This window comes from Notolepis coatsorum (genome assembly GCF_963971535.1).
Source record: "Notolepis coatsorum genome assembly, chromosome: 17".
Classification (NCBI taxonomy): domain Eukaryota; kingdom Metazoa; phylum Chordata; class Actinopteri; order Aulopiformes; family Paralepididae; genus Notolepis; species Notolepis coatsorum.
In genome coordinates, this window is record NC_140181.1 from 94,915,412 (window position 1) to 94,935,047 (window position 19,636).

Consider the following 19,636-nt stretch of genomic DNA (forward strand, 5'->3'; position numbering starts at 1 on the left):
AATTATATATATATATTTATGTCTCGTGTTTTTTATAAGAAAAGTGTAAACTGTGAATAAAAATATTAAATCTTCATTGCTTGATTCATCTGTCTTTCATCAAAACATTGTGCATTGTATTATTATTATTATTATTATTATTATTATTATTATTATTATTATTATTATTATTATTATTATTATTATTATTATTATTATTATTATTATTATTATTATTATTATTATTATTATTATTATTATTATTATTATTATCATTAATAAGACCAATTGTTATTAGTACTGTATTGTTGATGTTGTTTACTTACGACGCCGACGATGATGATGATTATTATGATAACTAAACGGCCAGCAACTGGCACTGTTGACAAACTACAATCCCCACAATCCCCCAGCAGTATTACCGGGTAGAGAATCCATGGCAAACCAGCCAGTACCGACTTCGAAGTCGCAGGATCCCCATGGAAACGGCGAGTGGGAATACAATGTCAACCCGCTCAGACAGGTACATTATACGAGTATTTCCCATTATAACTCCATTCGTTGACTTAAACGGGCTATACTAATCGTGTTTGCTTACTGTAAAGGCTATGATTAATCTACTTTACGTATTACGTCTAATCGTCACAGCACCCTGATGATCCTTCAGGAATCCTTCACCTTCCCCAGAGCGCATGGGTTTTGCCTAACATACAAACCGAAATCCCTATCAGTTGGGATACATCTGCTTTTATTGTAGCCAAGTGTCGCGGATATAGCTTCACATACTGCCTTGGAATACAAAGTGCTCTTGAACTAGGTTAGCAGTGCCACAGACTCCACGGAGGATCAGTATGCAAGCCTATATAGACAGACACCTGTGTTGTTTTTCCAATGGTGCGCGCCTGTTAGATGGAATAAACTGGGCTTTCTCGTCATATAATTACAATTACGATATAATCCTACCTCCATCCATAATTCCATATAAAACCCACCAAGGAACTGATCGTGGATTATAGGAGAGGACAGCAGGGGACACACACACCACTGATGATAAACGGGGCTACCGTGGACAGGGTGAGCAGCTTCAAGTACCTGGGGGTCCACATCTCAGAGGACCTGACATGGTCAACACACATAGGCACAGTAGTAAAGAAGGCGAAACAGCGTCTCTACCACCTGAGACAGTTAAGGAAGTTCAGAGTATCGGGGAAGATACTCCAGTCCTTCTACTCAGGAGCTGTAGAGAGCATCCTGACCGGAAACATCACTGCCTGGTATGGAAACAGCACGGCACAGGACAAGAAGGCCCTACAGAAAGTGGTGCGCTCAGCCGAGCGTACCACGGGTATTGCACTACCCCCCCTGCAGGTTCTATACAACAAGAGGTGCAAATCCAGAGCCTGCAGGATAATGAAAGACCCTCACCACCCCAATAACAGCCTGTTTCAGCTGCTGAGGTCAGGCAGACGCCTGCAAATCCTAGCTACTAGGACAGAGCGGCTTAGGCTCAGCTTCTTCCCCCAGGCCATCAGAGCCATGAACAATGTACATTGAGTGCTCAGAACATTGAACTGTCCACACACAAGCACACATGAACACACACACGACACGCACACTGTGCACGCTCACACACGAGCAGCCACTTAACACTTTAACATGAGCGGGCACACACTCATGTCGCACACACGCACACTTATGGCCAAAGGAAAGGACACTTTAAATTAGAATAACAGGAACAGTGTATTGCACTACCAAAGCTAACTAGCATGTCACACATGCGCTGTAAATAACTATGTACAGATACCGAGATGTCACTCCATGTTACCTGCTATCTGTTACTGCACAATGTTGTTTCTTCTTTTGATTCTATTATATGTACCACTGTATTGCACATCGTTGCGGGCAAGACCACCCGCATTTCATTGTATACCTGTATGCCGTGACAATTAAAACTCTTGACTTGACTTGACTTGACTTGTTACAAATACAGTTACGGTGTGGTCCGACCACCAGTCAGGGTTCCAATCCAGACGTTATTTTGGTATTGTCAAAAGTGGCCAGTGCATGGTCCGGGACCAGTAGGTGCTGTTTAGACTGTTTATTTGAGCATTGAACTTCAACTAAAGATAGGATCACCAGAAGATGTCCATCCCCTTTGTTGTGTCTATTAATACCAGCCAAACAGCTCTTCACTGACAGTGATCCTCTTACTCTCAGTACCCAGAAATAGGGGAACAGGGAAAGCAAGGACAGGTGGAGAGAAAGTGATGATTACAGCCCAGAGAGTCCAGGAAGATGCAGTTTTCAGGTTTCGTTGGATTGTAAAGACTTGTTGACGTTTTATTAGGCTAACTTTGTAACCAGGTCCTCATCTAAGACACACACACACACACCTGCTGTGGGAGTGATAGCTCTGTGATAGCTGAGCTGGTGCACGGCCGGTGGTCTTTCTCTGAGGCATGCTTGATAACTGCGATGGGGCCAGAATCTCAGGCTGTTGGTCTTTGAGGCCTGACCGCAGGTAAGTGCTCAGGTCAACAACCACTGTAGTTTGTTTTCCCTCTGTGTGTAGCTGTTTGCCTAGCAAACGTGGGTCAGATAATCGCAGTGTTAAGGAAATTATTTACCTTTACTTTAACCTGATTGGCGTACCAGCTGGGTGGGGGTTTGCCACGTCAGGACAATACCGATGATGTGAGTTGTTGATGTACACTAATTGATTTTCAAATAGTCTATTTAGCACTCATTGTGTTAAACCCCGCACCCTACTGCTAGTCCCAGCATGTTAAAACAAACACTGAGAATTATTGGTCTGTTGTATAGTATTGAAATTGTGGAGGAATCCCTTTGTCTGTCCTAACAATATCTTTAATCTCACACCTAGAGAGACAATGTCCCCAAACTCCCACCCTTCTCCATCCACAAGAGAGCTGGATCCCCTTCTCAGGAAACACTCCTCTCAGCCAAGCTCACTAATCTACATGTACCTTGTTTGTGTATGAATAGAATAGAATACTTTATTCATCCAGAGGGAAATTTGGCACTACAAATCACTCACAGTAAACATTTAGGTAGACAAAACCAAAAGTCACGAATAAGAATAAATGTACGTGTGTCACTATTAAACCTATATTGATCATGAAGATCCGTCTACGACATAATTGACAAGTCCACGTTTCCTTCACAAAAACACTGCCAGTAAACTAAAAGGGTCTGTTGTGGGACAAATTGCAGCCATGCAAACAGCATAAATACAGTGTGCAGCCAGCACTATAATAGCCTTCATGGCTTCATTGTTGTGAGGTGTGAGGAGGTGTAGGATCCAGGTTTGTTTTCTTCAGGTGGAGTTTGGCAGGGATCCACAAAGCAGCGCTGTGTGTCAGCCTGCATGGGTTTAGCTTGACTTCAGTCAGAGGCGTGTCAGTGGTTTGTTGACGCTAGCAGCAAAATGTTCTAAGCTCCGTTGAATATGCAGAAACCTTCATTAGGCACCAAATCTCTCATTTATGCCAGATTTGGAGGCTGCGCGCCCAAGGTCGACGTCACACAAGAAACACCTTGACGGATTAGAGATTTTATTTCTAATTACTGTTGGGGGGGGGGGGGGGCTGCAGAGCTCTGTCCCTAAATGTGCCCTCAAAGAGACTGGTGTAACCGCTAAGCTAATTCATAAGCTTCAATCGTCTTTTGTAGCGAACATGGGTGTGAAATTATGACCCTGACGGGTTCCCAAAGAGTAATCTTATATTAGTGTCAAGGCCATCTTCGCTCCATCACATATCCGGGTTTGATTTCTTCCATTTATATATTTCTTTTTATATAGTTTATAGTGGTTTGTGTGAATAGGCTATTGTTGTTACTTTTGTAGTATGATTACATTCTTCATTGTTATGATCAAGAGGGGAGAATGTTATAGAAAATGTCACATGTTTCATGATTCATTCATTACAATTGCAGCTTACTGGGCCTAAATTCTAGTCTAGTGTACAGATAGCATGTTTTTGTCTGGAACCATTTGAGCAGAGAGAGAGAGCGAGAGAGAGCGAGAGAAAAGTTGGACTCAAACCCACAACATCTTAAGTTCACACTATGAGCGGGGGAGACAGTGGTTCAGGAGGTAGATCAGTCGTCTGGTAATCGGAAGGTTCTCAGTTATATTCCGACTTCTCCCGGGCAGCGTGTTGAAGTGTCCTTGAGCGAGACACTTAAACCCCTAAATGCTCCCGATGAGCAGGTTGGCACCTTGCATGGTTGCCTCTGCCGTCGGTGAGTGAATGGGTGAGGCACAAGTTGTAAAGCGCTTTGGATAAAAGCTGCTATATAAATGCAGTCCCGTCCATGAGCTCGCTCGATCGCTGTGCGTCATTACACCCCAGGGACGAAGATCTTAGTGCTGCTAAGATGCTTTTGGAAAACAGTGGTGACATTGACCACTAAACCTTGACCAAGACTTAAAATACCTCTGGCTACCTTCACACTGCAAGCCTTGGCGTTCAAATCGGATGTATTGCTCAGATCAGATTTTTTTTGTTTGGCCTTTCACGTTATTTAAAAAATGTTTTGTCCAATATCATATTTCAGTGTAAACTGCTCACACTCCTGAACTGACTGGCACGCGAAAATGAACAATAAAGAAGATGGACGTAAAAATTATTTTATTCAATCTAGAGTGACGTAAAAGTCGCATGAAAGTCGTGGGAAAAAAATATAACCCCATAGGAAAGCGGCTCAAATCAGAATGGAAAAGATCAGATTCCGTGTGATTTATGCTGTGATTCTTTTTTTTATGAGAGTCACATTATGAGCAAAGAAATCCGATTTGTTGCCACTTTGTTCCGCAGTCTGAACGTAGCCTCTGTGTCTCTCACGTGGTGTTTACTGTCTGCTTGGATTTCTGCCATCTAATTAGAATGAAAGCAACGGGTCAAAGTAAACACATTCCTGTCTTTGTTTCTCAATACACTCTTTCTACACTCTTGCTCTTTTGCACAATCATGCCTGCAAACATTTCGGTCAAACTCAAGCCACGCGGTTCCATGGCAGTATGTGTGGAGGGCTGTTATAAAGGCCCAATCGGTGTTCCAAATGTAGTTATACAGCCCCACTGCCAAAAATAAGAACATATGAAAGGAGATGTGTTTTCATTCTCTGGTTGACTGATTCAAGATTCAATCATTCTATTTCAAACTACAGTGTTAGTTTGGCTACATTTTCCATTGTCTGGCAAAATAACATTTTAAAAAATAAATGAAAGAGGAACCCCCCCCCCCCCCCCCCAAAGTGAGGATAGGGGTTCTTGCGGAGCCCAATAGGGAACACAGGAGGAGAGATAATGGAGCGGTTTAGGGTGTTTTAATTGTTTCCCCCAAGCAGACAAGAATCACATGCAGGAATGTACAACAGACAGGGATGAATGTTCTTGGGGGGTAGCACAGGTGCACTCCTTGTGCAGTGCGGGAGGATGGTCTTGAAGCAGATGCACTCCTTGTGTAGTGCGGGAGAACGTAGACACCGGCTGTGTCAGGGGTGAGAGCAGGAACTCCGTAGTCCAGCACCAGGGGTCCAGACGGGCACACTGGAACGTGGGTCCTTGGGCACAAGAGAGGGAGGTTAGAACGGGGAATAATAACAAGAGCGGGTTAGCAGGGCTTCAGGTCGAGACGTCGTACCTGGGAAGGCAGTTTAACACTGCGACACCGGATGACAGGATCTGCCAGTTGATATAGGACCCGCTTGATGAGGTAATCCCTTGCAGCCGCGCTGATTGATCCTCATCTGGCAGGCTCGAGCCCCGATCGTGACACAGCCAGAAACTGTATGTTTGAAAAGGAGATAGAAGAAGCAAGGCTTATCTGTTTCCATCCCCCACTGAGCGCTTAATACAAGGACTAAGGCCTTGGTTACACTAAAGGAAAACAGCAACGTTGTATTTTCGAATTATTTCGTTTGCATGTCCAAGTTAAAAGGCAACGCTGTTTTAGCTGGCATTTTGGTTTTTCTAGCGGCAACGCTCAAAGGGGGTTTTCGTTGTCAAAAGTCCCTTGGAACGGTGGCATGTAAACAAAGCGGCTCGGATACGGAGCCGTTCACGCCCAATGCCCATGCACACTAGACACCGACGTCCGCATGCCCTTGATAGAACGAATACAACGGTATGTTTAACCAATAACGACTGCCCACTGGGGGCTGTTTTTTTCACAATCTAATATAATTATTATAATTTTTTTTCTTTACAAGTCGATTATTAATTTCAATATAGAATATTTGTTTGACAGCCCTACAAGTACAATTAGTTACTGCACACTACATCACCCCTGAGTGGAACATGGAAAGCCAAACTTTCCCCCACTGTACCGAAAACCCGTACCGAACCGTGACTTCAAAACCGAGGTACGTACCGAATCGTGGTTTTTGTGTACCGTTACACCCCTATTGGCTATAGGCTTCTAAAACAATTGAATAGGCTAATTGTTTTTTCAGCCTGTTATTCGTTCACACACACACACACACAAACACACACACACACACACACACGTACACACACGTACACACACACACACACACAATGACCTTTTTATTTGACCACTATGAGTAGCATAGATGTAGGTGAGCACATGTATCTTGTGTTTTATTGTAAAAAAAAATATACACTCAATGGCCACTTGGTACACCTGTACACCCAATAAAGTAGCTACTGAGTGTATATCTCTTAGTACTGTATTTACCGTATCCGTGGCTGTAAAGGGTTTGTTTACACTGGTATTGTTTGTAAGCATGGGAATAAAACATTGATTGATTTATGATCAGATAGGAAGTGCCAAATAGAGTATCAAATCAAACCTTTTCAGAATGTACGTGACTATAACCCTGAAGTGCAGCCAGATCTCGCTTAAAATACGTAAATAAAGTTTTGATTGATTGATTGAAAACGTTATTAACAGATTGTAGAATGGGTACAATACAGTACGGCTCAATACACACAATTGTTAAGGGGGATGCAGACCAGAGAAAGATTTTCGTCTCGTTTACATCAGGGTCCCCCATTTTCAATTCATAATGTAAAGTATTTATCAACCACAGGAAAAAGGTACATTGTACGTCATGTTATAGCCATACGTAATATATTTACGTCGTATTGTATACGTAATATATTTACGTTTCGTATTGGGGCAAAAGTACCCCCCAAAAAAACATTACCCTTTTTAATGTAGTCGAGATTAGTACTTTATTTACGTTTTCTGATGAGACTGGGTTGTGAAGTGATACCGTCAAAATAAACATTACCGGATTATTGGCCTTTTAACCCGTTCACTACCACACTACAGAAGGTTAACCGTCTGCAGTGTGGTAGTGAAAGGGTTAACCGTCTGTAGTGTGTGGCCGTGAAAGGGTTAACCATTTGTCGTGTGGCGGTGAAAGGGTTAACCCCTTGTTGTGGAATATTCAAATGAGCCATGACAGTAAGCTGTAGGAATTCAGACTGAGTCAATTGTATATATTAAAATATAGAACATAGTTTATTTCTCAGTTTACAATCAGACATACTAAACGTCCGACCAGAAAGTGAGAAAGAGCTCTGATCAGAACTTAGATTAAATACATAATCGAAATGACGTACATGAGATGCCAGATATGACAGAAAAGGTAAAAAAAATATGCCCTAGTGCAGTGCTTCTCAAACTTTTTCTGTCAGGCCCCCCTTTGGCGGACCAAAATATCTTGGCCCCCCCCCCCCCCTCGCCCCAACAAAATAGTCATGAAATGGGCCATGTTTAAATTTATTGAAATAACACCAATATCGTGACCTTTCAAATTGACAACACCTTCCCTCGCGAGAGCCACCTTGCCTCGCTGTGAAACAGCACTGCAGAATGGTCAGCTCCCATCTCCTCACACAGCGCAGAGAACAGGCGCGCTTTCAGGGGTCGGGTTTTGATGAAATTTACCACGTTTATAACTTCTGTCAAAACCTCATTCAGCTCAGGGCTAAGCTGTCTTGACGCTGGCACCTCTCTGTGAATTTACAGTGCGTCCATTGCGCGTTTGGCGAGACCCCCTTGATGAGCACCTGTAGCCCCCTCCTTTTCCCTGCCATGGCCTGCGCACCGTCAGAGCAAAAGCCCACACAGTTCTCCTATTTCAGTCCATGTTCTGTCAGGTAACTGTCAATAATTTTGAAGAGCTCATCAGCTGTCGCTCTGTTTTTGACATATTTGCAAAACAGCAGATCTTCACTCAGTGACTGGGAATTTACAAAGCGAACATAGGAAATAAGCAAACAGTCTTTATTGCTGTCAGTCTTTGACAAGGCAACACGCATGTCATCCTCAAGGCTCAACTTGGCCCTATATTTTGTTTTCAGAGCTGTCATGGATGAAAAGCCAACTTCACACAGATATGTGGTGCTGAATGGTATCAACACCTTAACTGCTGCATCATGAGATACTTGGTACTCAGCACCACACTCTGAAACTAGTTCTCCAGGTGGTATCAGATGAGATTTCAATGAGTTCTTCCAAGAGTTTGGATGGAGATGTGTCAGGAAGCTTTGTCTCAATGTTGTCTGTAAAGTTTATTTTTATCGAGAGTAACTTGGTGATCCATTTCTGTGTTTTATTAAATAATGATTTTCAGATTTTGAGAAATGGTCAAACTTATCCAAATATGGTATTTTCATGGAGAACAGTGCAGCTGCAACAGATAGCACTTTAGTGATAATTTTCTGTAATAAAAAAAAATATAAAATGATCTCAAGGCCCCCCCTGTCATGCCTCTGCGCCCCCCCCCCCTGGGGGCCGCGCCCCCCACTTTGAGAAACACTGCCCTAGTGAGAGAATGAATAACAAAGACGGCTCTAGGGCTTATGTTATGTCTTCACACTAGAACTGAAGAGGAAAATAACCATGGACCTCTCATATTTCTCTCACACCCTTTTGTAGTGTGTGTGGCAGTGAAAGGGTTCAAGCGAAACCGCTACTGATGTGGAGGCGTCGATTAACACCATCGGCTGAAACCTGAGACCCGACAACATACTGCTTGGGCACCACACTACCTGACTGCGTACATCCTCGCGCGTCATGCTGTAACTTGCCCCTGCCCCCCCCCCCCCCCCCCCCCCCCCCCTCTGTGTGTTCCCAGTGGGAGCGGGGAGGACTCGTTGGACCGGCTCCTGCCCCCCCCCGTCGCCGGCGCCCCTCGCAGGAAGAGCTCCACGTCCCTGAGTCAGACGGAACCCGCCCTGCTCCGCACCGGCACGCGCACCGTGTACACCGCCGGCAGACCGCCCTGGTACGACGAGCACGGCGCGCAGTCGAAGGAGGCCTTTGTCATCGGTACGCGAGTCGCAGATGATTGTGTTAAACCTACGAAGGCCTGTTGTTTTCTCTGTAGAGATCATTTTAACGACCCTACACTGTCTATAGGTGTTGTTGTTTTGCGGGGTAGAATGGGCCAGTCTCAAACCCTGCCCTCTTTTTGTGATCCTCCAATCACAACTGTTGCTTCCCTCGCATACTATGTCCTTTTGTCCTTTTATCCTTTTTTCTTGTATGTTAATTAATTGTACTTATTCACTCTCTCCTGCTCCCACACACATAATATGCCTATGACAACACGGGGGCGTCGGTGGCTCGGGAGGTGGAGCAGTTGTTTGGTAATCCGGAGGTTCCCAGTTCGATTCCCGCTCCACCCGGGCAGCGTGTCAAAGTGTCCTTGAGCAAGACACTCCCCTAAAACTACTCCAGATGAGCAGGTTGACACCTTGCATGGTTGCCTCCACCATCGGTGTGTGAGTGAATGGGTAAAATGTGAGGAACAAATTGTAAAGCGCTTTGAATAAAAGCCGCTATATAAATGCACCATTTACAACATTAGACACACTTTGGAATACACGTAGTAATGGAGACCGCGCAGGAGGCTTTCCTGCTACTCAGCTGTTCATTCATAAACGTAGCGATGAAGATCGCATGGGCAAAAGGCTTTGGGTCACGGTTTTAACCCGTTCACTACCACACTACCAAAGGGTTAACCCTTTCACTGCGACAATACAGAAGGTTAACCCTTTCACTGCCACACGACAAAGGGTTAACACTTTCACAACCCCACTACCACACTACAGACAGTTAACCGTCTGTAGTGTAGTGAAAGGGTTAACCTTCTGTAGTTTGGTAGTGAAAGGGTAACATTTTCTTTCACGAATAAATAGCCATTAGAATCGAGGAGTGCTTTTGAATCTCGGGAGTGCTTATGATCCCCTGTTTTTCATTACACACATCTGATGCACTGAAATGTTGTTTGTTGTATTTTCTACTGTCTATCTATACATTATTCTTACTGTATATGTCTATGCACCATGTCAGTGACATGTATATGCACCATGTCACTTTCAAGTCAAGAATTGGCTTTTCCGCCGGTTCCCGGCTGTATATATACGGTTAACCGTCTGTAGTGAGGTAGTGAAAGGGTTAACCTTCTGTAGTGTGGTTGTGAAAGGGTTAACCATTTGTCATGTGGCAATGAAAGGGTTAACCTTCTGTATTGTCGTATATGATTAACTTGAAACTGAAAATAATGTCTGATCTCCCGGGGCGGTGATACAGAAGCATTTTATACGACCTAAACATGCATTTCTGGGCCGCTTATTTGTCACACACTTAACCCTGAAGTTGCTGAAGCGGTCCAACTCCTCAAAGCGGCAATGACTTTGTCTCAGTCAATGTTCTACTTTCCCGGCTGTGATATGAAGCATTGCAAAGCGCAGCAGTATTTATACAGCCAGGAACCAGCAAGAGGGTGAGATGTACTAATCCGTCTGCCGTTTTGTCATCGCCGTGCCTTTTCTGTCCACTGTGAGTTTGTCCTGTGGGTGTCACAGACCGTACCACATCATGGTCAAATGGTAAATGGTGCATTTTATATAACAGCTTTTTATCCAAAGCGCTTTACAATTGGTTCCTCACATATTCACCCCCACACTTTATATTTATTGATGAAGGATTGCACTACAACTCGTACACCTTACTGTAAATTGTACCTAAATTGTACCTCATCCCATTTCTGCTTTGCACTATATAGTACTGTACATTAGTACACTGCATAGTATTGTATATTATATGGTAACTCAGAACATTGTACATATGTCTATACCGAACACTGTGACCTCATTTTCTTCTTCTAAATTACATGCTATACTATGTTATTTGATACTATCTTGTCTAGCACAGTCTCTGGAGCGTAACAGTAAGAAGCATTTTGTATGAAAGTATTCTGTACTTCTGTATGACAACTATTAAAGAAACTTGAAACTTGAAACTTCACTCACACATTCACACACACCGACGGCAGAGGCGACCATGCAAGGTGCCAACCTGCTCATCAGGGGGTTACTGTAAGTGTCTTGCTCAAGGTCACTTCGAACCTCCAGATGACCATAATGACTGCTCTACATCCTGAGCCACTGTCGCCCCCGACATGTTTGTTTGTTTGTTTGTTTATTTACACATATAAAAACAATTACATATATAATACAATATAATCCACAAGGGATGTGTAGGAGAATTGCCTAAAAACCCTCAAGGGGCTTGCATGTGGCATTCACCAGGAAGCAAAATTACATTATATCAAGATAAAATATAAAATCCCCCCCCCCCCCCCCCCCAAACAAACAAACACACACAAGCAGGCCTACATAGACACCGAAGCAGGCACCCCATGCCATACGATTTCTGGTATAGAGAAAACAATTAATGACAGGAAGAATATATAATAAAACGAAAATACAATAACAAAATACATCAAGCCATCAGACCACAGTTTGTAAAGGAAGTCCATATGGGAAATATTGGTGATCTAGGAGATAAGATTTCAGTGCTCTTTTGAATTTCAGAAAAGAACATTCCAAAATATGTGGAGGCAAAGAGTTCCACAACTTTGACCCTCGGTAGAGCAAACAAAACTGAGATTGGGAAGTGCGGGAAAAGGGTGGTCTAAGCAAACAGGAACTACGTGTGGGGTAATTATGAATTTGGTGATTGTGGGCAAACATGTCATGAAAAAAAGGGGGAAGGGCTCTGTTTAAAGAACTATGCACAAATAAACCAGTCTGAAGATGATTCACTTGATAAACACTGAGTATACCTAACTTATGTCACACTGTGAAACCTGTGAGTTGCCGAGTGTCTGCACCCAGTTCATTCTCCGTGTCTTGTGATTGTGTGCAGGGCTGTGTGGTGGCAGTGCCTCTGGGAAGACCACGGTGGCCAATAGTATCATAGAAGCCCTGGATGTGCCCTGGGTGGTGCTGCTGTCCATGGACTCCTTCTACAAGGTCAGATATTGCATTTGCACGTTAGATAGTAGTTTGGAAGTTTTCGATTTAAGTAAAATAAAATTAGATTAGATTAAAATGTATTGTCATTAGGGCGGTCAGGTGGCGTAGCGGAGATTGCGTTCGTCACCAACACCGGAGACGCTGGATTTGCCTGTTCGAATCCAGCTCACAGCTCCGGCGTTGTCACCAGCTTGGCTGGCCGTTCACACTAATACAATTGGTAGTGTTAGGGGTGGGAAAGCTGGCGGGGTGGGTCGGGTCGTTGTAAACAGCGACTCCTACAGTTCGGTCGGGGCGCCTGCTCAGCGCGGATAGGATCTAAGGGGGGTAGTGTGATCCTTCCACACGTTACACCCTCTCAGTGAGAGTCCGCGCTGCCAGGTGAAAAGAAGCGGTTGATTGGCTAGACGTGTGTCGGAGGAAGCACGTGATACCCCCCACAGTCGGTCTGGGAGAGTGGAGGCTAAGTGCGCAGCGACCAGGAAGGGGATTGGGAATTGGCATAACGACTAACATTGGGATGGGAGAAAATTGGAGGAAAAAGGAGGGGGAAAAAGATAAAAAAAAAAAAAAAAAATGTATTGTCATTACACAGCACAAGTACAGTACAACAGAAATAAGTTTGGCATCTGACCAGAGTGCAAATGCAACAGTAAAGTGCATTAGTAATATACAATGTACAGGTCATTAAACTGGGTATAAAATATATAAATTAGTACTACTGAGTGTAGTACAGGTATAAAGACAATATGGTAGTGTCTGTACCTCGCCCCCCCCCCCCCCCCCCCTGCTTGTGGGGGCACTGCTCTCTGTCTCCTGAACGTGTTGTTCTCCTAAGGCAGAGGTCAGCAACCTTTACTATCAAAAGAGCCATTTCCCCCCCTCCCACAAAATAAAATTCATCTGGAGCCACAAAACCTATTTACCATTAAAATGAAGATAACACAGTGTATAACGTTTTATATATATAGTTATCCCCAAGCATACCCCACATTTTGCATAAAACACCTGCCGATTGCATACCCAAAGTAATTTGCGATTTTTTATACTTTATACTTATAGCACACAGTTTGTTGCATTTATGAATTCATAAAACAACAATAATAAAAAAAAAAATACATTTTAGTGCTGTTTTTACCTGTTATAACAAAGGAAAACCTCAAACTCTTATGAAGAGGAGAAAAAAGACTGGCATGCGTAGACCTACTTTGAAATAAAACACAGAACAGGAGAAAAAACACTGGCAGCTGTAGACCTACTTTGAAATAAAACCCAGAACTATGCAGGTATATTTGAGTCCTTCCCTTATTTGTGGAAAATGTATCAAATAAAAAGTAGTCGACTTTGAAAAAAAATACTTTTTTATTTTATTTTTTGCAACATGGAGCCACAGTTGAGTGGCTAAAGAGCCGCATGCGGCTCCGGAGCCGCAGGTTGCCGACCCCTGTCCTAAGGAATGCTGACCTTGAGGCAGCCATCTAACCCCCGTTACCAATCTCTCGTCACCATAGCAACCCTGTGACCCATATTCTCTCTCCAGAGCGGGCCCGTCGTTGAATCGTAGATAAGCCTGAGCTGTCAACCATTTTTACACCTACCACGGTATAAATGCATGTGAAATGTTTCTGTCTAATACAGATTCGGTATAAAAGACTAAACACACTTTGCCTAGAACCCACCTCACCCCTGCCCACTTGGACAACCTAGGATGGCTTAGAGTAGACGACAGAGTACAGCAACTTGCAATGGGCCTGGTCTACAAGATACACTATACGACTAAGGTACCCATGTACATGTCAAAATACTTCCCAAAGGTCAGTGAATACCATGATCACAACACCAGAGGGAGCTCCACAAATCATGTTAAACCCAGATTCGGCTCAAACAAGGGACTAAACACGTTTTGCAATTATGCCACATCAATGTGGAACGCCCTACCCAAAGCTGTAAAGGAATGTGAATCACTACCCACTTTCAAAACCACTCTCAAAGAACACCTATGGGAGACTGCAATTCGAAACTGGCCCCTGCAAATGTCCTAACCCAACCCCCTCCAATGTACAGTAAATGACCAAGTATGGCTTTGTCAATATTCCAATGTACAGTGTACAGTTTTTTTTTAAACAAGATTAAATTGACTAAAATCAGGAAAGAAAAGCTAAATTATCTGCCAGTGGGATAAGATAATTCAAGATAATTCTACTCAATATTGGACTTATTGTACCAAATACAAGATATTTTCACTTGATAAGATTACATTTTTGCAGTGTAGTTATAATCAGGGTAAATGTCAAGATTAATGACATGCCTCAACACTTAAGAAAATCTACACTATTTGTATTGAACATAGATATAGGTGATTTAATAGATAATATAAATAGAAAACATAGACATAGATACATGGAACATACTAACTGTCTAACATACACAAATCATAACACTACAACAGCACGTTACACCTAAGAAGTCTCAGTGGCATAGGCCTTAGACTGAGCATTTAATTTTCCTAGGCTTTTGAAAGAAAAGCTCCAGGGCTCTTTGGTGGGGAATTCACTGGTAGGGGGTCCATTGATGCTGAGACACATACAAGCAGCCAGATGGTCTCCCTGCAGCCTGTTCCTCAAGTCAGTCTTCACCTGTAAATACGGAATCAATCACTAGACAATAAGTGGGGTGAGATTTGTGGCAAGTCAAATAACATTACAAATTACTAGGGCTGACTGTGAGAGCAACAGACTCATCATCTCCTATCACCAACAAGAAGACTAAAGACACCATTGTGTTCAAAGACCCCACACCACTCACCTTTCCAGTCCAACCACCCCAAAACACGTCACCCCCCCTTCATGGACCCGAAACCCCCCACAGAGCAGACCAACCGCACCGCACCACTCACCTTTCCAGTCCAACTACCCCAAAACAATGGACACACCTCTCGCTTCTCCTGTATATAATGTAACCAATATCGTCGATCTAGAGCTCACTTTGGATACACCCGGCCAGTGTCCACTCTGAGTCATCCAGCTGTAACTCTTTGATTAACCTGAACCTATTTTGGTGTATTAAACCCATGTTTTATCAAGCCTACCTGACTGTCTCTACATTGATTGATCCGGGGACATTCTCCCACAATTTTGAAATGTCACAAATGTCACAACGATTGATAGATGATACAGAATACAGATGGGAATTAACCAATGCGATTGAGTCTTTTGTGATTACAGCATTGAATGCAATCTCTGATGCAGAAACAGATGTTAAGGTGAGACGTCTGAAAATGAGGTTCTTGGTCAGTTTCCACATCACAGCGTCGAGGTAGGAGATTGAAGTACCAGCAGAGTACAAATTGAAAATTGTACATTCCATGGGTGAGAGAACAACATTTCCAGCATTTTCAGACGTCTCACCTTAACATCTGTTTTTGCATCAGAGATTGCATTCAATGCTGTAATCACAAAATCAATCGCATTGATTAATTCCCATCTGTATTCTGTGTCATCTATCAATCGTTGTGACATTTGTTGCATTTCAAAATGGTCTTCTTCTGGTACTGCAAAAAAAAAAGCCATCTGGGGTACAGTGTATTTTACAATTCAATTTACACAATAAGTCTCTTCCACACAAATTAACTGATGATCTTGATGTTAATAACAAAGAATGTTCTGTTGTGAATGGGCCTAATGTTGATGATGTAATCATCGTCGACTAATCAATCGAAAGGAGCCGTAGTCGACTGCCAACCTCTTAGTTGAATGCACAAAAAAAATATATATATATATATATTATTATTATTATTATTATTATTATTATTATTATTATTATTATTATTATTATTATTATTATTATTATTATTATTATTATTATTATTATTATTATTATTATTATTATTATTATTATTATTATTATTATTATATATTTTTTTCACTCTTTCCAAAAGCAAAGAGGCCTAGAAGCATGGCTAACGCTAATGGCGTGCATACCAGTGAGGCTAACTGCCTAAGAAAACGGGCACAGAAGCACTGAAAGAGGATTTCACCCGTCTAATGAACACACACTAGACAATATCAAGATGTATCCATCTGGTGGACCAATTGCATGCTTTTGCAGAGGACTTCAGTCGACTCCTTCAGACATTAAGCACCCCCCACAGCCCAAATGGAATGATAAATAAAAAAAAATTAAAAAATAGGTAGTCTAGACTCTAGTTCATAGCAGCGGTACGCTGCTGCTAAATGCATATAAGGGAAACACTGGTGTATATATACAGTATATACAGCACAATTGTACATGCTATCATACAGAGTTATATGGGTAGACTATAGTATGAGGTAGGTAGTTGTGATTATTATGAGTATAGACAACAGAGTTCAACGTATATACAGTTTGTTTGTTTGTTTGTTAATATCAGTAACTGTATCACTGTATACACCTGCTGCATCATTCCACACGTTCACACCCCAGCAGGGGGCCTCTCTGTGTGGAGTCTGCATGTTCTCCCTGTGTTCGTGTGGGTCTCCTCTGGGTACTCCAGTTTCCTCCCACACCATAAAGACATGCATGGTAGGCAGGGACTACAGATGGAAACTAGCTCATTAGCTCAAATCTGGAAAACTGAAGATGTTCATTAATGTGCACTGTCCCTGGGTAAAAAATAAACAAACAAACAACAACAACACCTGGTACCACCATTTTCCACTGGAACATTTTGAGCCTTGCTCAAGAGCATCAATCAGTCACTTCTCTCACCCAGACTTACCTGCCAGTCCAGGATTCAAACCGATGACCTTTTGGTTACATGCTCACTTCTTTCACTTTTTGTCCACCGCCACACGATCATAATAATAATTACACACTTTTCTCATACTTCACTCCCCCGTGGTTTACTATAGCAGTGACAAAAGTAACATTTAGTTAATCTTTTGAGCGTAATTGAATTATCTTCATGACCTCAGAATAACCTTTATAACCTTTATAACTTAAAGGTTTTATAACTTTATAACCTTTATAACCTCTATAAGAAGGTCCTGGGTTCAAACCCCAGGAGTGGGCCTTTCTGTGTGGCGTTTGTGTGGGTGTCCTCCGGGGACGCCAGTTTCCTCCCACACCATAAGACATGCATGCTAGGTTTCCTGCTGTTACTCCTGACCAAGGTACTGGCATCACAGCTGGAGTCGGTCCCTTGACCAAGGTACTGGCATCACAAGTTCACAGCTGGAGTCGGTCCCTTGACCAAGGTACTGGCATCACAGCTGGAGTCGGTCCCTTGACCAAGGTACTGGCATCACAGCTGGAGTCGGTCCCTTGACCAAGGTACTAGCATCACAGCTGGAGTCGGTCCCTTGACCAAGGTACTGGCATCACAGCTGGAGTCGGTCCCTTGACCAAGGTCAAGTTCTTTAATAGTTGTCATACAGAAGTACAGAATACTTTCATACAAAATGCTTCTTACTGTTACGCTCCAGAGACTGTGCTAGACAAGATAGTATCAAATAACATAATAACATAATATAGCATGAATTTAGAAGAAGAAAATGAGGTCACAGTGTTCGGTATAGACATATGTACAATGTTCTGAGTTACCATATAATATACAATACACAATACTATGCAGTGTACTAATGTACAGTACTATCTAGTGCAAAGCAGAAATGGGATGAGGTACAATTTTAGGTACAATTTACAGTAAGGTGTACGAGTTGTAGTGCAATCCTTCATCCATAAATATAAAGTGTGGGGAGTGGGTGCTACAGTGTGTTTGTTTAAAGTGGGTGTGTGCTATAAGTGTGTGGAGTGGGTGCTACAGTGTGTTTGTTTAAAGTGAGTGTGTGCGTGTGGATGTGTGTGCTATGTGCGTTTGGTGGTTGTTGTTGTGTAGTGTTCATTCATTGTTCGTTTAGCAGCCTGATGGCCTGGGGATAGAAGCTTCTTCTGAGTCTTTCTGTGCTCGCCTTGAGACTCCTGTATCGCTTGCCTGACCGCAGCAGTTCAAAGAGGCAGTTGTTCGGGTGACTGGAGTCTTTAATGATTCTCTTAGCCTTGCCCTTGCAACGCTTGTAGTAAATGTTCTGGAGGGTGGGGAGCCCCCCTCCAATTGTGCGTTCGGCTGAACGTGTCACTCTTTGTAGTCTGCTTTGGTCTTGTGCAGTGCTATTCCCAAACCAGGAGGTGATGTTGCCGGTCAAGATGCTCTCTATTGTACATGAGTAGAAGTTCTTAAGGATCTTCTGGCTGGCGCCTGAGGAAGTAGAGGCGTTGTCGTGCCTTCTTCACAACACTGTTAATGTGTGTGGTCCATGTCAAGTCCTCGGATATGTAGGCTCCGAGGTACTTAAAGCTGTTGACTCTCTCAACCGGTGCCCCGTCGATGCTGAGGGGGCTGTAGTCCTTGACCCCCGACCTCCTGAAGTCCACAATCATCTCCTTTGTTTTGCTGACGTTCAGGGAGAGGCTGTTTTCCTGGCACCATCCCGCCAGGACCTTGACCTCTTCCAGGTAGGCCCTCTCGTCGTTGGCAGAGATCAGGCCCACCACCACTGTGTCGTCAGCAAATTTGACGATTGTATTGCTACTCCGCTGAGCCACACAGTCGTGTGTGTACAGGGAGTAGAGGAGGGGACTCAGAACACAGCCCTGGGGGGCCCCTATGTTGAGGGTGATGGATGAGGAGGTGCAGTTGCCTGCTCTCACCACCTGGGGTCTGCCAGTCAGGAAGTCCAAGACCCACTGGCAGAGGTCATAGCCCAAGCCCAGGTCCCTGAGCTTGGCTATGAGTATGGAGGGGACTATGGTATTGAATGCCGAGCTGTAGTCGATGAATAGCATTCTCACATAGTTCCCCTGCCTCTTGTCCAGGTGTGATGCTGCTGTGTGCAGCACATGGGATATGGCATCCTCCGTGGACCTGTTGGGGCGGTATGCAAATTGCAGGGGGTCCATGTTGATGGGGAGGGAGGAGCAGATGTAGCCCTTTACTAGCTTCTCAAAGCACTTCATGGCTATGGAGGTGAGAGCTACAGGGCGGTAGTCGTTGAGGCAAGCAGGCTTGGATTTTTTGGGTACAGGGATAATAGTGGACTTCTTCAGGCAGGTGGGGATGACAGCCTGTTCTAAGGACAGGTTAAATATGTCAGTGAATACTGGGGCCAGTTGGTCGGCACAGACTTTTAGGACGCGGCCGGGGATGCCGTCTGGACCTGCTGCCTTCCTGATATTCACTTTTTTAAAGGTCCGCCTCACCTCATGCTCTGTTACCCTGAACACTGCGCCTCCATCAGCAGCCGACCCCCCCCCCCCCCCATTGCCGAGGCTTGTGAGCTGGTGTTGTTATTA

General features: G+C 43.5%; 1 protein-coding gene across 1 annotated transcript in view; it reads left to right on the forward strand.

Annotated features, from left to right (window-relative positions):
* Nucleotides 1–440: 440 nt before the first annotated feature.
* The window catches only part of LOC311244592 (uridine-cytidine kinase-like 1), a 50,150-nt gene continuing 30,954 nt past the window's right edge, over nucleotides 441–19,636 (forward strand). Inside the window, exons 1-3 of the mRNA XM_084334184.1 lie at nucleotides 441–502; nucleotides 9,118–9,311; nucleotides 12,198–12,304. Coding sequence (XP_084190310.1) covers nucleotides 459–502; nucleotides 9,118–9,311; nucleotides 12,198–12,304 — 345 coding nt within the window. The 5' untranslated portion in view covers nucleotides 441–458. The remainder of the gene's footprint in view (nucleotides 503–9,117; nucleotides 9,312–12,197; nucleotides 12,305–19,636) is intronic.